Here is a 19,764-nt window from a genome sequence, read left to right on the forward strand (position 1 = left end):
AATTAATTAATTATTTCGTTGAATTGTATTCAACATTCTTTCTGTGTTCTAAGGTGGAGTAGGTTTAAAATAAACTGTTGTAGTTGAGGGTGTGATTGGATAGCACAATTCTATAACATCTACTCATTAACATTACCATGTGATATGAAATTAGATGTCTAAATGTTTACAAGATGTGTTTCTGGGAGTATTTTCTGAGAAAAAATGACAAGGTGTGATGAATTAAACATCTTTTTACTATAATAAAGCTTTTCAGAGATTCTTCCTCTTAGTGCAGGCTTTCCCAGTTTCAAGGCCTATTGCCACTCCATCACTTATATGCTAATTACTTATTTGTGCCTTGTATGTTCAAAATTATTCCTTTGTGTTATCACAAAGGATGCTTTGGAATTCTCATATTTGTGTTCAGTTAACTACTGAAGTACATGTGTTGTCTGGGTGAGGAAATAGTCATAATTATCTGCCACTGGCCTTGTAACAAAGGCCCTTAGTCCTGTTACATTAGCAGAAAGCTTCTGTGACCTGTGTCCTCGAGGAGCAGGGCAAGAATTTGGCCCCGGTGACCGTATGTCCTGGGTTGCCTGGACTATGATTTACACCTCTTATCCTGATGTAATTATTAAAAAAATTTGTTTTGGGTGATTTTATGATCTTCCTGCTTTTGTGAAACTCAGGGGATAAATGGAGAGTATGAGACCCAGGTGGCACAGTGGTAAAGAATCTGCTTGCCAGTTCAGGAGATGTAGGAGATGCAGGTTCAATCTCTGGGTTGGGAAGATCCCCTGCAGAAGAAAATAGCTACCCACTACAGTGTTCTTGCCTAGAGAATCCCATGGACAGAGGAGCCTGGTGGGCTACAGTCTATGGGGTTGAAAAGAGTTAGACACACCTGAGAGACTGAGCATGCATGCACATGTCTGTTAGACACTATGGAGAGGTGTAAGTAAAGAGCATTCAGAAAGAAGATGGAAAATAGGATTCATTTAAATTTCACAGTTTCTAAATTTTTCTTGGTTTAAATTTCACAGTATTGTAAATTTTTCTTGTGAAAACATGTACTAGGTATTTGTTTTTTATTATTTATGGACAGTTCAGTGTCAAATTAGTTTTCTTTAAACCACTCACACATTTCCGAGAATGTTTTCCCCTCCTGCCATTTATTGCATGTTGAGGAAAGGCACGCTAATTTGGTATTAGTCTAAAGAAATTAGACTTGTAAAGGTAAATTACATTGAGACAAATCTTTGTCATTAAATCCCCAATACATAATAATAATCGACACTTTTGTATCCTTACTGTGTTGTTTGTGCATGCTCAGTTGCTCAGTTGTTTCCTTCTCTTTGTCCCTCTGTAAACTGTAGCCCCCCAGGCTTCTCTGCTCATGGGATTTTCCAGGCAGGAATATTGCAGTGGGTTGCCATTTCCTTCTCCAAGAGATATTCCAAACCAAGGGATGCAACTGGCACCTCCTCTGTCTCCTGCACCGGCAGGAGGGTTCTTTACCCCTGAGCCTCCTGGGAAGCCCATTTTGTTCATACATTATTATTTAACAATTAATAGAAGTAAAGCACTTAAATATTTAACTCATTTAATTTTCAAATCAACCCTATGAAGTCAGTCAGTCATTTCAGTCCCTCAGTCGCGTCTGACTCTTTGCGACCCCATATACTGGAGCATACCAGGCCTCCCTGTCCATCACCAACTCCTGGAGTTTACCCAAGCTCATGTTATTGAGTTGGTGATGCCAGCCAACCATCTCATCCTCTGTCGTCCCCTTCTCCTCCCGCCTTTAATTTTCCCAACATCAGGGTCTTTTCCAGTGAGTCAGTTCTTTGCATCAGGTGGCCAAAGTATCGGAGTTTCAACTTCAGCATCAGTCCTTCCAATGAATATTCAGGACTGATTCTTTAGGTTGGACTGGTTATATATCCTTGCAGTCCAAGGGACTCTCAAGAGCCTTCTCCAATACCACAGTTCAGAAGCATCAATTCTTCTGTGCTCAGCTTTCTTTTTTTTTTTTTCCATTTATTTTTATTAGTTGGAGGCTAATTACTTTACATCATTACAGTAGTTTTTGTCATACATTGAAATGAATTAGCCATGGATTTACATGTATTCCCCATCCCGGTCCCCCATCCCACCTCCCTCTCCACCCGATCCCTCTGGGTCTTCCCAGTGCACCAGGCCCGAGTACTTGTCTCATGCACCCAATCTGGGCTGGTGATCTGTTTCACCCTAGATATACATGTTTCAATGCTGTTCTCTTGAAACATCCCACCCTCGCCTTCTCCCAGAGTCCACAAGTCTGTTCTATACATCTGAGTCTTTCTTTATAGTCCACTTCTCATATCCGTACATGACCACTGGAAAAACAATAGCCTTGACTAGACGGACCTTTGTTGGCAAAGTAATGTCTCTGCGTTTTAATATGCTGTCTAGGTTGGCCATAACTTTTCTTCTAAGGAGCAAGCGTCTTTTAATTTCATGACTGCAGTGACCATCTGCAGTGATTTTGGAGCCCCCAAAATAAAGTCTGTCACTGTTTCCACTGTTTCCCCATGTATTTGCCATGAAGTGATGGGACCAGATGCCATGACCTTAGTTTTCGGAATGTTGAGTTTTAAGCCAACGTTTTCACTCTCCTCTTTCATCAAGAGGCTTTTTAGTTCTTCCTCACTTTCTGCCATAAAGGTGGTGTCATCTGCATATCTGAGGTTATTCATATTTCTCCAGGCAATCTTGATTCCAGCTTGTGCTTCATCCCAGCATTTCGCATGATGTACTCTCACGTCAAGGCTGTATATTGTCACCCTGCTTATTTAACTTATATGTAGAGTACATCATGAGAAACACTGTTCTGGAAGAAGCACAAGCTGGAATCAAGATTGCTTGGAGAAATATCAGTAACCTCAGATATGCAGATGACATCACCCTTATGGCAGAAAGTGAAGAGGAACTAAAAAGCTTCTTGATGAAAGTGAAAGAGGAGAGTGAAAATGTTGGTTTAAAGCTTAACATTCAGAAAACTAAGATCATGGCATCTGGTTCCATCACTTCATTAGAAATAGATGGGGAGACAGTGGAAACAGTTTCAGACTTTATATTTTTGGGCTCCAAAATCACTGCAGATGGTGATTGCAGCCTTGAAATTAAAAGATGCTTGCTCCTTGGAAGGAAAGTTATGACCAACCTAGATAGCATATTAAAAAGCAGAGACATTACTTTGCTAACAAAGGTCCATCTGATCAAGGCTATGGTTTTTCCAGTGGTCATGTATGGATGTGAGAGTTGGACTGTGAAGAAAGCTGAGCGCCGAACAACTGATGCTTTTGAACTGTGGTGTTGGAGAAGGCTCTTGAGAGTCCCTTGGACTGCAAGGAGATCCAACCAGTCCATCCTAAAGGAGATCAGTCCTGGGTGTTCATTGGAAGGACTGATGCTGAAGCTGAAACTCCAATACTTTGGCCACCTCATGCGAAGAGTTGACTCGTTGGAAAAGACTGTGATGCTGGGAGGGATTGGGGGCAGGAGGAGAAGGGGACGACAGAGCATGAGATGGCTGGATGGCATCACCAACTCAATGGGCATGAGTTTGAGTAAACTTTGGGAGTTTGTGATGAGCATGAGATGGCTGGATGGCATCACCAACTCAATGGGCATGAGTTTGAGTAAACTTTGGGAGTTTGTGATGGACAGGGAGGCCTGGCATGCTGCGATTCATGGGGTCACAAACAGTCGGACATGACTGAGCAACTGAACTGAACTGAACTCTGCATGTAAGTTAAATAAGCAGGGTTACAATATACAGCCTTGACGTACTCCTTTCCCTGTTTGCAACCAGTTGTTTGTTCCATGTCCAGTTGTAACTGTTGCTTCTTGACCTGCATACAGATTTCTCAGGATGCAAGTCAGATGTTCTGGTATTCCCTGTCTTTCAGAATTTTCCACAGATTTTTTGTGATCCACACAGTCAAAGGCTTTGGTGTAGTTAAAGAAGCAGAAGTAGGTGTTTTTCTGGAACTGTCTTGTTTTTTTGATCATCCAGTGGACCTTGGAAATTTGATCTCTGGTTCCTCTATCTTTTCTAAATCCAGCTTGAACATCTGGAAGTTCACAGTTCACATACTGTTGAAGCCTGGCTTGGAGAATTTTGAGCATTACTTTGCTAGTGTGTGAGATGAGTGCAGTTGTGTGGTAGTTTGAACATTCTTTGGCATTGGCTTTCTTTGTGATTAGAATGAAAGCTGACCTTTTCCAGTCCTTTGGCTGCTGTTGAGTTTTCCAAATTTGTTGGCATATTTAGTGCAGCACTTTCACAGAATCATCTTTTAGGATTTGAAATAGCTCAACTGGAATTCCGTCACCTCCTCTAACTTTGTTCGCAGTGATGCTTCCTAAGGCCCACTTGACTTTGCATTCCAGGATGTCTGGCTCTAGGTGAGTGATCACACCATTGTGATTATATGCTTTGTGAAGGTCTTTTTTGTACCGTTCCTCCGTGTATTCTTGCCACCTCTAATATCTTCCTCTTCTGTTAGGGCCATACCATTTCTGTCCCTTAGGTACACATGTTATCCTTTTGTAGATAAGGAAGTTGAGATCCAGAAGTGTTAAGTTTCTTGTTTAAGGTCACAGAGCTGTGTGAAGGTAAAGCCAAGATTTACCTTTAAACATTTACTTTCAAACATTGCCTCCTAGCCAGTATATGCTGTAAGACTGCCTTTGAGAGATATGTGTTTATGTTTCTGTATATGTTTTAATTATTTTGTGTTATTTCCATTAATGTAATTGTCCTTATGTTATCCAAAGATGGATTTTAGTTCTATTTACAAAATATTTCTACCCTTATCCCTTTTGTGGTTACTAAGAATAAAAATAAAGTTGTAGTTTTATAAATGTTTTAAAAAGTAGTTTCTTTCTTATTGGTTGAAAGTCAGAAGGTACAAACTTTCAAGTATAAAATAAATAAGCACTAGGGACATTATGTAGAACATGATAAATATTATTACCCCTGCTGTATGTTATATATGAAAGTTGCTTAGAGATGAAATCCTAAGAGTTCTCATTGCAAGGAAAAGAAAACTATTTCTTTAATTTTGTATCTGTATGAAATTATGGATGTTCACTAAATTTACTGTGACAATCATTTCATGATACATGTAAGTGAAATCATTGTTTTGTACATTTTAAGTTACATATGATTGTCATTATATCTCAGTAAAACTGGAAGAAAAAAATTGCTTTAAAAAATGTCCCCTGACTATTCTTTTTTAACCCCCCAAGGGGAGAAGAATGAAAATTGGTATCATGTGTCTCTAGCCTTTGACCTCTGTTCTGAGCTCCTGATCTGTAGTTCTAATTTCCTATTAGATATTATTTCCTGGAGCTTTGTATGTAGTTCAAACTTTGTCTTTAATCATTAAAGACAAATTAAAAAAAATTTTTTTTAAGTCAAGAATCAGTGGCCAAGTATATATAATACATTTTCTTTTTAAAAAGTAATTTATGCTTTAAAGTAACTGAGCTGTTCAAAAGGTTTGAACTAGCTTCAGGATTCAGTGATATTATCAGGACATCTCTCTCTCTCTTTCCTCCATTTTAAAAGGTGGATTTATTCTTCTATATTCTTAGATGGATTTATTCTTAGATAGGTTCTTCCATGTGTTATTTATAGACATTGGTGACTCGTGAGTTTTACCATTGTCACAGTTTGTGTTCTCGGACTAAAGATATCGCTTCCCTTCCTTTCCATTATTTATGTCAGTCCCCAACAGAAGTTTCTTATTGGTTAGTTTGGGTCACTTCCTCATTCCTTGTGTGCCGTTCTGGAGGATTCATAATCCCATGAGAAATGCATGATTGGGGCATGCATGCTAGGCAAAGGTAGCTGTGTTCTCTAATAATTGTTTCCCTTCCTCCCTGACTTATTATAACCTGCTTCTCTTGGGTTCCTAACGCTGGAGATGTCATCATCTTGGTCTAGTAATGCAGACTGCGAATCATTCTTAGCTATGTCTCTTTAATTGTTCATTCAGTTAATTATTCAGCAAGTCTTCTCAAATCTATTTCTCAAATGTATCATGAATTCATTCTGTTCCAACCACACCTACTGCCAGTGGCTTCACTTAGGCCTCCCTCACAGGTAGGTGATTTTTTGTGATAAATACAATGTAATAGCAGTTGGTCGCCTGCCCCCAGTATCAGCTCCTTTATTGCTGTTGGAGTGACCCTCCTAAAATGTTAATCTGATCATAATTCCTTGAATAATATATTTCAGTGACTGCTCATTACTTGCAATATAAAAGTTTCATTATCCTTAAACATGGCATGAAATGTTCTTTATGATCAGAAAGACCTCTGATTACTCCTACCATCTTATATGCATCATCTTTGCCTAAACTTTTTTTTGCATCACTATTTATATTGATAATTTATTGCAAAAAGCCAGAAGAATCAATGTATAAAATTTCAGAAATAACAAAAATGCTTATACTTTTTACTCCAGCTATTCTAAGTCTGGTGGTTTTCCAAATACTCCAAGGCTTTTCATTCTTCTCTCAATCATGCTGTTGTCTGGACCTAATTTGCTTTTTTTTTTTTTAACTTCTTTGCCTGGCTGAGTTCTATCTTTTTAAATCTAGTTTGACTTGAATTGCTTCCCAGCAGCTTCCCATAACTCCACTTATGATCTACTTATATAATTTTGAGTTATCTTTGATTTAAAAAAAATTTTCATTTTTTGCTTCTTTATTGGATGGTGGCCAATGAGGATGAGGGAATGTGTCTTGTTAAGTTTTGTATCCCTTGCATTATATGGTAGATGAATGAATAGCATGAATGAATGAAAGCTCAACATTTTTGGATCTATAATTTGTTAAATGTAGAATTTAACCACATTTAATTATGGAACACACACCTAAAATATACCTTAGAGGTCTTCTCTGTCTCTCTGGAGAAGTATAAATGAGATGAACACAAACTTGTAAGTATTCTTTGAAATTCTTAGGCATATTTTCTGTGCTGAATACATGATTTTTTGAAACATTATCTATTTCTCTTTTTAACTGCTTCAGATCATTGGCTTGAAATCATGGGTAAGAACTTTTTAAAATTTAAAATAATTATTTTTGTATTTATACAAAATCTAGTTTACTTGTAGAATGTTTGCTATTGAATGCTGGCATAAAATGAGATCTAAAACCTAGGGTGTAATACTTTGATAATACTTAAGAGGTTTAGTAGCCATGTTATTTTGCTTGCAATAGCACATACATGTGGTAGAGCAGTCAGTGAAGCCTCCAGAAGTAGATGCTGGGTGAAGATCATACAGCTGGGTAACACTGGGGGATTCGTGGTGTTAGTGGTCCCCTCTGGATACAGGTAAAAAGAGGCTTTTAAATTTTAAAGTAGTAATTTTAAAAGTAAAGAATTTTAAAGTAGTAATAAAGCTGTTTTAGAGTCAGTCAGCTCTTTATTATCACCATATGTTGGCAGTTTTCATGCAGATAAATGGTGTTGATCCCCAGGGCATTTTATCCCACCATCCCCCTCCCTCTTGAGATGCCAGTAAGGTAACATCCCTGTCCTTATTAGATCTACCCCAGTTCTAAGTCTTCACTCCACTGTTACCCTCACTTGTTATCTTATCCTTATATCCTGTTTTTCAAATAAATGTGAAAATTTAAGAAAAATTGGGTCAATTGTTATTTCAATCTGATTTGCTAGGTAACAATGACTATTAGATGGTTTAAAATTTATCATATATTTATGATATATGATTAACTTAAATATATGTAAATATACATAGATATATAATTGGCTTTATATAGGTAAGTATATATATAAATATAAATATATAATTGGATTCCTTTCATTTGCTGAATGGCATGTGTATGTAGTTTTCTAATTTTATGTTTGTTTCAGAGTTTAATTAGTACAAGTTGTTAAGTAATGAATTTAGTTCCTAGTTCATTAGATCTTAACTGATCATCTTATGTAATTTTCTCTTCTAGGATAATCCTTTTGTAATAGTAATTATGTATACTACTTTAGAAAAATTAGTCTTAAAATATAAATAATTATATCGCTGATTATTTCAGCAATACTTTTATGATTAGCTCTTACTTCGTTTATTCAACCAAAGAATATCTAAAGTTAGGGAATGACTTGTGTATTCCCTACACAAGTGCAAATGGCATCTACTTAGGACTAGAACTCTTGCTTACTGTGTTGTTAATGTACATTTTCTGTGTTATTGAGTAGTGAATAGGGCTATATTCACTTTACTGTGTTTAAATTTAATTATCTAGTATTAATTTCTGATAAAATTTATTAATTTAGCCTCCAGTGGAGCTAAAAACTACCTTCATTTCCTATTATAGTTGTATATTTGTGTTCTTCAAAACCTGAGAGAAAAACTCACTCATTAATTGTTTAATAATGTTTAGGAAATTATTTTCATCTAATGAAAGCTTATAATTTTTTTTTTAAATTAGAGTCAAGTATGCCCATTTCTTATTGACCCTTCTTCCCAAGCTACAGAATGGTTAAAGACACATTTGAAAGACTCACGCTTGGAAGTTATTAACCAGCAGGTGTGTATTACTTATAATTTAGATACCAAGTAGTAATGGAGTAATGGCATCTTATGGTGACAAGAACTCTGGGTCTGTAATCAGAAAACATAGGTTCAGACCAAGTTCTTATAACTTACCTGGCATGGGCCCTGGGGAGAGAAATGTAGCTTTCTTAGCTTTAGTTTTATGATTTGTAAAAAGGAATAAAAATCTTTGTTTGATTCCTTCTATATGCAAAGTACTGATCTAAGCCCCAGGAATTTATGTTAGTAGTCACAGTTCATGCCCTTATGGAGATGACAATTAAGTAATTAGTTACATTAAACAAATAAGCATTTATACTAAATTATGATTAAAGTCAAGTTCTACAGAAGGGTGCTATAGAAGTAAGTTACTTAGGGACTTAGGAAAACCCCCTGGACTTTTAAATTTCCTCTTCATGTAACTCAGCAATGATCATCTGTATTGTGTCCTGAGATTTGACAGTTGGTCAATGAAGTGTAATAGTGTTTTGTGTAGTGACTTCTCGCTGTCATGTTTATCTTGCCAAGGAAATTATTTTTCATTTTTTTGAGAAAGTCCTAATGCATGATTAATTTTTTTAATCAATTTTTTAATCATTTTAATTCAGATGCTTGAAAAATTACCTCTTTAAAGTGTTCTTCACTTATCAAATGGGGATATCTAACTCACTTGTGTTTAAGAATAATTATAATATGTAATTATTTATATAATATATAAAATATTTAATGTCACTTATGGTTGTAGTAGGATATTTAGATAATTATTATCCAAATATTTAATTTTTTAAAACAAAGTTGGAGAACTGGAGTGGTATTTAAAGTGACTTTGCCTACCTGGAAAGTCTAAAAATTCTTGCATGGTTATAAAATTTTGTCTAAACGTTTCTTTTCAAAATAATTAGAACTATCACAATAAGATAAGTTTACTAGAATTCATCAGCTTGTCTTTGTTACTCCATTTAATGTTTGATATTGAATATAAATAGTTTTTATTAATAGATGAGTAAATTATTGCATATAGAATTTGAAAATTTTTTTCTGCATCAACTTGAAATTTTAGAAAATTTTAAAGGCTGTTTTTGTTATTAATGTAAAATTCTTATTTTTCTAATATATTTTTAAATTATTTATGAATTTATCTGATAGTTTATCCAGTTAACTTGTTTCATCATCAAATACTTATAAGTTGATGAAGGCAATTATGAATGATTTATGTTATTAACATATTGATTTTAAAATGTTTGTGTTATTCCTGTTAATATTTTCAATATCTATATGACCTTTGTAAATCTAAGGTAATAAAGGAATTCATATGTATTCTTATTTATTCTCTTAGGATAGTAACTTTATCACAGCTCTTGAGTTGGCAGTACGTTTTGGGAAAACCCTTATTATACAAGAAATGGATGGTGTAGAACCTGTACTTTATCCACTATTGAGACGAGATCTGGTTGCTCAAGGTAAATGAATATTTGACAGTTTCCAGAGAGTAGCTATTTTTTAAATACAAAATAATTAACTTTACAACTAACTTTGACTTTTTTTTGTCTTTCCACTGAGTCTGAGGATATGAAAACTTTTTGGGGTGTGGATGATAGTAATGTCACAGTCTAATAGTAATAGCAATTAAAAAACTTTTAGTTAAAGTGTGTTTATATAAGAAGTGCCATATCAGGGTCTCCCACACCATTCCTAGGAATAGTGTCTTACGAGGAAGGCTCAAGGGACTCAGCACATGGGTGTGCTCATGGCTTATATTTATTGCAGGGAAAGGCTGCAAAGCAGTCAGCACAGAGAAAAGGCACATAAGGTGAAGTCAGGAGTCAAGAAACCAGGTGCAGATTCCAAGAGTCTTTCATTGGAGTCACTCAGGCTGTGCTTAATTCCCCCAGGACACGTTGTGACAGCACCTGTGTAAGTTGTCTATCAAGGAAGCTTACTGCAGGCTCAGTGTCCAGAGTTTTTAATGGGGCTGATTATGTAAGCATAGTCTGCCTAGCAGGGAGCAAAATTCCAGACTTCCCAAAGGAAAGCAGGTGTTCAGCATACACCATTTTGTTTGTACAAACAGTTTAAGCACAGTGAGCTACTCTTTTCTGTTCTGGGAAATGTAAGAACCATAACAAAATCCCGAATTCCCAGATGGTGGTTAAGGGCCTTACAAGCTGGTCTCCGTAAAAATACTGGTCTTAGACTGTTATATCACCTTTTTTCTGTGCAGGTACCTAACCCAGACTTTGATATTAGGAAATAATGCCCTTAAACTTTGCAAGTTGTGCAAAGTGTATATGTGGACATACATAGACATGCACTTATATATAAATACATAGTTACTTGCACGACAGACTTTGCTAGCACCACAAAATTTAGAAAATTGGAGTTACTGGGGGAAAAGTGAAGAAATAGCAAAGCCCGCACTGTTTATTCATCACCTTTTATCCCACAAATAGGTATGCTCGGGCAAGTAGTGGTTGATAAATTATGGAAAGAACTACAGGAGTGGGAATGTTGCTGATGTAGCCTGGGGTTACCTCCCAGAGTCCAGCCTCTGGTCTCAGCCTCTTCTTTACTAAAGCTGATTCAGATCTGTTGGACCACCTCCTGCTATACTATCTTAAAGGACGTGGAAAGGAATCTTGTGATGATCTGATTTTGACTCTCTTTATAGTCTATATGCTGTCCCTCTGGCTCATTAAGTTTGTACCAGTGAGCTCTGACCAGTGTTAGGTCTTAACTGCATCTGCTTCGTTGTCTCAGAGTGGAGTTTGACGAGGTCCCCTAAAATTGAATCGGCTGAGAAATGATAATATTCTGTATCATGATTGGTTCATGTGATGAACCTCTGTTCCAGATAGTTGTTCAGGCCTGGTTTGGGTGAATTTGTTAATTTCTGTTCATTTCATTGAGAAAAAGGCAGTTACAGTCTGACCCGACCTTACTTTCTCTACCTTCAGTCCAGAGTTGGATGTGTTCGTATGACTTCAGTTGAAGTCTGTTATCCCCTTTGATTATACTTCACATTGTCCTTTTCCACATTTTTGAGTTTCTCGTGAATAGTCATTTGTTATTGTACATTTCCGCTGAGGACAGAGGATGGTTGTCCTAAAATGACATAAAGCAAAGCTTGGGGCCAAGTTGATTTGTATCCCTGTGTTCTTAATCTAAGCAATATAAACTGCATTTCTGCATAGTGATGTTGAAACAGGTACAAATAATAGGAATAGAATGTACTTCTCAAATTTATGCAGTTCAAAAATCGCTTCAAATATGTATTGATCCAAAAGAAGAAGAAGGTATAGTTCCTTCTCAGAGTCTCTACTGACTTTGGGCTTTATTTGTTTTTTTGTTTTCTAAGCCCTCTAGATGGTCGGTTAGGTTGTTTATTTGAGATTTTTTTGTTCCTTGAGGTGGGCCTGCATCGCTTCTGTTGCGGTCTCTAGCGGGTGCCTTTGTGTGGGGGTGTCCCTCTGCAGTCTGTGTGTGCCTAGAGGCTTCCGTGGGGGCGCCGGAACTGACGTAAACCCCAGACCTGCCTCTGCTCTGGTTTGCTGGCAGCGGTCGCCTTGTAGGAGGTTAGGCTGGAGGTGGAGCTGTGCGTTCACAGCCAGGTGCATCTGGGGCTCGTCCTCTGCTGCGGGGCTGTCACTGGCTCTGGAGGGGACAGGGCCTGTTCCCACGTGGTTGGAGCAGAAGTTCTGAAGGTTGGGTCTGAGCTGGCTCCGTCCCCTTGAAGTGTGTTCTCTGCCTGATTGGCACCAGCCTCCTTTCCCAGGAGGGGAGCTGTGCCTGGATGAGAGGGGCTGGATGGGCATTGGGCGTTGGCCTGGGTACAAATTGTGGATGTCTTACCAGAGACAGAAGTTATGGCTGCTCTGAGGTGCTGCCACTGATAGCTGTTCCCACCCTGCTCAGACATCTCTTTATTTATTTATTTATTTATTTTTTCATTTATTTTTATTAGTTGGAGGCTAATTACTTTCCAGTATTGTAGTGGTTTTTGCCATACATTGACATGAGTCACCCATGGATTCAGACATCTCTTTAGGTGTGCGTTTTCCCAGCTGAGCGTTGTCCTCATCTGGAGCAGCCCTCACCCCAGCTGAGCGGTTGTAGGCTCGGATTGGGGCACGCGCTGAAGCCGTCACAGGAACACAGTCAGCCGCCGTGCAGCTTTAATTCTCCCCCTGGCTTAGGAGAAGGCAGGCGTGTCTTGTGGCTCCTTGTGAACGGAGTCCAGGCGGCTCACAGTCCTCCTGTTAGTCCCAGCGGCCCTCCAGGCAGACTCGTTTCTCAGTGTCAGACCTTTGGACAAGACCTCTGCGTGGTCTGTGGCTCAGACCACCTGCTCCCTCGAGAGCTCTTCAGCCTGTGCGGTCCCTCTTCTTCCGAGTCGCCTCTGGGGGCTCCGCTCCAGACCCGATCGCTTCCCACGCCTTTTTATCCAGGTCTGTGTGTACATCCTCTAGTTCTGCTACAGTTGGTTTTCACTGAAGATTGTTTCGCATGTAGACATGTTTTCGATGTGTTCTGCATCGTCCTCCTTTGCCATTTGGATTTCTTATCCCTGGGTTAGTGTTGTTTTGTTTGTATTCTGTAGTTTGTGTATATGTTAACAAGTTAATTTTTTTAGGTATTTGTCTGTTGCATCTAATTTGTCAAATGTATTGGTGTATCTTTATATAATATTCTTGTAACTTTAAAATTTCAGTGAGGTTTTCAATAATTATCATTTATCAATAATGATAATTTTTTTTCTCTTTGGTCAGTCTTGATAACTGTATCAGTTTTATTGATCTGTCAAATATCAATTTTCTTTAACTTTGTTAATTTTCTCTATTTTATTTTCAATTTTTGTTTTTTATTTATTTCATTCCTAATATTTTCCTTAGATTTTGTTTGGTTGTCTTTTTTCCTAGATTCTTGAAATAGAAATAAAAAGCATTGATAATTCAATATTTTCTTTTTTCTAACATATTCATTTCTGTCTATAAATTTTCTGCTAAGCCCTTCTTCAGCTTTATACCACAAGTTTTGGTCTGTATTTTTTTAAAAATTCATGAATTACCTAATGCTTTTTAATTTAATTTCCAGGGGGTTGGATATTTTCTAGGTATTCTTTTGTGGTCGGTTTCTAGCTTAACTCCGTTGTGGTCAGAAAACTTATTCTAAAGTGTTCAGTTTTTTAAGTCCTATTGAAGTTTTCTTTATGATCTGGCATTGGCTCATTTTCATAAATGCTTGTTAATTGTAATGCTTAGACTTTCTGTATCTTTACTTTTTACTTCTATTTGTCCTATTATGTATTGAGAAAAAAAGTCTCTTGATTTTGGATTTGCTTTTCAGTTCTGTCAATTTTTATTTAAAATATTTTGAAGCTGCATGTTTGGATGCATATATATTTGGGTATGTGCTGTCTTTCTGTTTGGTTATTTTCTTTATTATCAGCTGTCCTTTGTCTCTAGAAATATCTCAAGTTTTAGAATTTGGTGTTAGAATAATTACAGTAATTTTGAAGATTGGTATTGGAATATTTTTGAATTCTTTTACTTTCAACTGTCTATTGGTTTTCTTTATAAAATGTGTTTCTCATAAATAGTGTATCATTTGGTTTTTTATTTCTATTCATGAGACAATCTTACTTTTTTGTATAGGTATAATTTAATCAATTCTTATAATAACTAATACTGTTTTTTAATGAGCCTGATTGATTTTTAATAGAATGTTTATTTTTCATGACTACTCTGTGTAACAGTATGCATCTGTGACTTAACTTTATTAATATAGATAAATGCTTGCCACTTTTCTATGATCTTTAATTCCATACAGCCATACTTGCCTTTGCATCGTTATTGTGCTGCATTATCATGCTCCATATGATGTTATAATGACTGATTTTAAGATCTGTATTTATACATGTTTAACCTTTCTGGTGTTCTCCCAGTGTTTCCATTGTCTCATTTCTGCTGGGATTATTTTTTTCTGTCTGGAGAATTTCCCTTACCTTCATTTAGTGCAAATCTATTGAAAACAAGTATTTTTTTTTTTCATTTTTAAGTGATTTTTTTTCTCTGTATCTAACAGAATTCTAGGTTGACAGCTATTTTCTGTAGCACTTTAAGGTTTTTATTGCATCATATTCTAGTTTATGTCATCCCTATTGAGAAATTGCCTGCTGGTTTATTGTTGCTTTTTTGTAAGTGACACATCATTTTTCTCTGGATAATTTATAATTTTTCTTTGTTATTGTTTTCAGTGATTTTACTATGATGTCCTTAGATTAGTTTTCTGCTTGTGTTTTCTTGAATCATTCTATTTGGTGTATAGTTATTATATTGAATCTTTAAATTTGTATTTTTCTTTCAATATTATTTTGATTTTTTTTGATCCTTTGAATATCCTCTTTTATAAAGTGTGTTTTGAATTCTTTTCATGTTAAGTTTAAAAAGTTAAGTAAAATTTTAAAATCTTGGATTCTCAAAAATTCTTTACATTGGTTTTTGTAACATTAGAAAATAATCTTTGATAATGTGTATTTTTTTACCTAAAAGATTACTTTTATCAGTTGAAATCATGAATAATGGGTGTAATAATTGATTGATTTTTCTGTATATGATGTATAATTAAAATCATTGTTATTTATATTAGAATATAAAAAGCTTCTTTATGAGACAGAAGTTTAGTTTTTCTGAGTTTCACTTGTTGCAAAGCTCCTGTGCATGACAGTCTGAATAAATCCTTTTTGACATAAATAATGGATTCTTTGCAATTACTGATATGTTTTTAATTCCAGGTTTTACCAGGTCATTCTGTGTTTAAGTGTTACATCTTAAATACTAGCACAATAAACACTTTGAAACTGATACATTTTGAAGTAGAGAATAATTAAGCATTTCCATTTTTGTCATCTATAATCAAACATTTCAGAAAATTTGATAATATGAAACATATAGTTTATGTTAAAACTGTATCCCTGGAGAAGGGAATGGCAACCCACTTCAGTAAGTATTCTTGCCTGGAAAATCCCATGGACAGAGGGTTCATGGGGTCGCAAAGAGTCATATACAACTGTGCCCATATTAAATATAAGTAGATACTCTTTTGATGCTTCAGAATCCTAGGATTGTCTTAATAAGTATTATTTATCCTTATTTGCCTAAATGCTGACTGATTAGTATAGCATTCTTCTTAATGGTGTTTTGGGTAGCCTCACTGTTGCTGTCTTTTGGACTGTGTTGAAAAGCCTATAGTAAAAACTATTTAGAAGTACTAAAAAATTGTATTTTTTAATGTCATGTAGCAAAATACTGAATATTCAGACCAGCTAATTATGTCATTTTAAAAAATAGGTCCACGTTATGTGGTACAAATAGGTGACAAAATTATTGACTATAATGAAGAGTTTCGCCTGTTTTTGTCAACAAGAAGCCCAAATCCCTTTATTCCACCGGATGCAGCTTCCATTGTCACTGAGGTTAACTTTACCACAACAAGAAGTGGATTACGAGGACAGGTATATGTGGACAATCATAATTTGCCTTAGAAATCTTAGAAATCTTTTTTGTATACTCATGAAATACTTTGAGTGAGAAGCTATTTTGTTAAACTGATTATCATTTAATGATTTTGAAAATATACTTGGAAATTAGCAACACATTTGGGTTTATTTCATTTTCCATTAGTGTTAGAATTATATATTTGTTGCTAATGTCAAATTTACTACTGAAAGGTAAAACTTTTATTTTACAGTTTACTTATATTTGTTAGAATTTGAGAAATGGAAGGATCATAAACGTTAAGATTAGTAACTTCATTTTTTTTTAATTGTGAAAACTGAAGTTTAAATGTTAAAGTTGCATTTAGTTGACTTATTCAGCTAGTTGCATATCTTTGATTCCAAATCCACACTGTTTTTAACCAGAACATTTGTGTGTTTGAATTCTCTTTTTCTGTGTATAGCTCATTACAGTTTATAATTATTGCATGAACTGCAAAATAATTTTCATGTAGAGACTTTTACTTACACACTCAGTTACTGATTTTATTTCCTTTTTAAAAATATCCTGTTGGTTTTTTAGTATCATCCTGTTTTTTTACTCACTTAACAATAGTATATATTTTTTCTTTTGATTCAAATGGTAGCATATATATTTGCTGTGATTTTTTATTTACTTTATTGTAATTTTTAAAATTCCCCTTCTAAATATTTTTCTTACCATATTAGATGACTCACTGTATATTTTCATCAACAGTGTCTTTTGATAGCCTTGATGATTCTTGTTGTGAATACAACCAAGTCCAAATTACTCAGTAGTTGGCAGAATTTGACAGAATGGCTTCCTCTACATAAAAGATCTCCACCATAATTGCTGAAAAGGGCTATTTGGGGCTTACTTTAATGAGAACTAATTGAACATGTTTATACAATAGATTTTAAATTAGCGTATTTTATGACATGCAAATGTCATTCCCTATTTTACAGTTTTAAATTTAAGAATTTGCCATAGCAGTCTTCAACAACTTTATTAAGATTTAGCTCATATATTATATGATTGACCCCTTGAAAGTTTGCATTTCAGTGGTTTTTTGTTTTTGTTTTTTTTTTAGTGGAAATTTCTGGGTCTTATGATATCAGTGTCTCATGGTAACAATGCTTGCCTGGTAGTTCGGCCAGTAAAGAATCCACCTGTAATGTAGGAGACCGCAATTCAATTCCTGGGTTGGGAAGGAATCCCCTGGAGAAGGAATAGGCTACCCACTGCAGTATTCTTGGGCTTCTTTAGTGGCTCAGCTGGTAAAGAATCTGCCTGCAAGGCGGGAGACCTGGGTTCAGTTTCTGGGTTGAGAAGATGCCCTGGAGATGGGAACAGCTACCCACTCCAGTATTCTGGCCTGGAGAACTCCATGGACTGTATAATCTATGGGGTCGCAAAGAGTCGGACATGACTGAGTGACTTTCACTATGGTGACAATATGTTTAAATTTTTGAGGAATAGAAAAAAATTTCCAAAGTAGCTGCACAATTTTAGTTTCCTACTAGTAGTATATGATGGTTTCTCTTTTTACACATAGTTACAACATTTATTATTATTCACTTTTTTAATTGTAGCCATCTTAATAGGTATAATATGGTATCTGATTGTGATTTTGATTTTAAGTAAGATATCTCTTTATTTCTTTTTGTGAGTAATTACCATGAAAAATGTTAGCGTCTCTAGTTTTTATATATAATCTAAGAACTGAATATTAGATGCTGATATGTTGAGATGCAATTTCTTATAGCTGTTTTATAATATGTAACATTTTATCAGTTAGCTTCACTATTCACTTTGCCTCTGTTGTCAGAAATAATTGTGGAGGTGTCTCAGATGTTTAACTAAAAAGAATGAAGTGTACAGAGTAGTATATTTGTAATATCCAATCAAACATAAGGTCTGTTTGTGGGAAGTTTTCACTTTGGTTTGTTTTCCTGGACCTTTGTTGTTTGAATAACCTTGGCCTTTTTTTGTTTTTAAAGCTCTTGGCATTAACTATTCAACATGAGAAACCTGATTTAGAGGAACAGAAAACAAAACTATTACAACAAGAAGAAGATAAGAAAATACAGTTAGCTAAGCTTGAAGAATCTCTTTTAGAGGTAAAATTTAGTTATTCAGGATGTTGATCATATTACATTATTTTGATTATAGTCATGCTGTTTTTTTAAAGGTTATAATACCTTCAGCATGTTTTTGATTGTATCAGAAGAATATCAATATATATGTTAAAATCAAAATTCAAACAGAAAAAGGGTAGATATCTTGGAATATGAGACTTGGGAGTAATGTTTAAGACAAGTGATTTTTAACTTTTATAGTGTATTTCATTAATGTTTAATTATATACTCAGAACAACATTCAAAAGTAGCATGAGATTATGATTTGATCTGTAACTTTAAGTGGTTTTTATTTTTATTAAATTGATAAAATTAATATAAATACAATGCTTTAATGATATAGTATTATCTAGTGATTTGCAATATCTTTTGATATACAAGCCTGCAAAATATTGAAATTCTTTTAAAAGTACATAAGTTCCCATAAACATCATCAAATTAATAGTAGTTAACTTGGACTTCCTTTAATTGATCATTTTAGTGTATATAATAATGTTCATATTATTTTATTAATTTTTCTACAGACACTTGCCACATCTCAAGGTAATATTTTGGAAAATAAAGATTTGATTGAATCTTTGAATCAGACAAAAGCAAGCAGTGCACTTATTCAGGAGTCACTTAAAGAATCTTACAAACTCCAGATTTCTCTTGACCAAGTAAATATTTTCTTCTTTGTGATCTTATATTGTTTTCTTAAATGTTCATGTTAATATGATAAAAATTATAGTATGATGACTGCAAAAAAGAAAGCTATTCAAAAATACCAGGTCCTTGGGTCTAATTCTTGTTATTATGGAAAAGGTGATAGATGTTAAGGGTATCAAGGGTAAAGAGTGCTGGTCGTCGTGCCCTGCTGAGTACCACTGATTTCTGGCATGTTATCTAGAATTGTAGGGAAGCCCAGATGGTGCAGTGGTAAAGAATCAGCCTGCTAACGCAGGAGATGCAAGAGACGCAGGTTCAGTCTCTGGGTTGGGAAGATCCTCTGAAGGAGGAAATGGCAACCCACTTCAGTATTCTTGCCTGGAGGATTCATTGGACAGAGGAGCCTGGTGAGCTGCAGTCCATGGGGTCGCAAAGAGTCAGACGTGACTGAGCACTCATGCATACTAGAGTGCTCAGTTCAGTTCAGTTCAGTCGCTCAGTCGTGTCCGACTCTTTGCGACCCCATGAACCGTAGCACGCCAGGCCTCCCTGTCCATCACCAGCTTCCGGAGTTTACTCAAACTCATGCCATCGAGTCGGTGATGCCATCCAGCCATCTCATCCTCTGTCGTCCCCTTCTCCTCCTGCCCCCAATTCCTCCCAGCATCAGGGTCTTTTCCAGTGAGTCAGCTCTTCGCATCAGGTGGCCAAAGTACTGGAGTTTCAGCTTCAGCATCAGTCCTTCCAATGAACACCCAGGACTGATCTCCTCTAGGATGGACTGGTTGGATCTCCTTGCAGTCCCAGGGACTCTCAAGAGTCTTCTCCAACACCACAGTTCAAAAGCATCAATTCTTCAGTGCTC

General features: G+C 35.7%; 1 protein-coding gene across 3 annotated transcripts in view; it reads left to right on the top strand.

Moving 5' to 3' along the window:
• Window positions 1-19,764, top strand: part of DYNC2H1 (dynein cytoplasmic 2 heavy chain 1) — a 385,810-nt gene that overhangs the window by 172,143 nt on the left and 193,903 nt on the right. For 2 of the 3 annotated variants that reach the window (XM_070473685.1, XM_070473686.1), the window contains exons 64-69: window positions 7,074-7,094; window positions 8,496-8,594; window positions 9,936-10,059; window positions 15,946-16,109; window positions 18,114-18,233; window positions 18,776-18,910. In XM_070473685.1, the coding sequence (XP_070329786.1) occupies window positions 7,074-7,094; window positions 8,496-8,594; window positions 9,936-10,059; window positions 15,946-16,109; window positions 18,114-18,233; window positions 18,776-18,910 (663 nt within the window). The remainder of the gene's footprint in view (window positions 1-7,073; window positions 7,095-8,495; window positions 8,595-9,935; window positions 10,060-15,945; window positions 16,110-18,113; window positions 18,234-18,775; window positions 18,911-19,764) is intronic. The other variant, XM_020900373.2, reaches the window with a different exon arrangement.

This window comes from Odocoileus virginianus, chromosome 10 (assembly GCF_023699985.2).
Source record: "Odocoileus virginianus isolate 20LAN1187 ecotype Illinois chromosome 10, Ovbor_1.2, whole genome shotgun sequence".
NCBI lineage: Eukaryota > Metazoa > Chordata > Mammalia > Artiodactyla > Cervidae > Odocoileus > Odocoileus virginianus.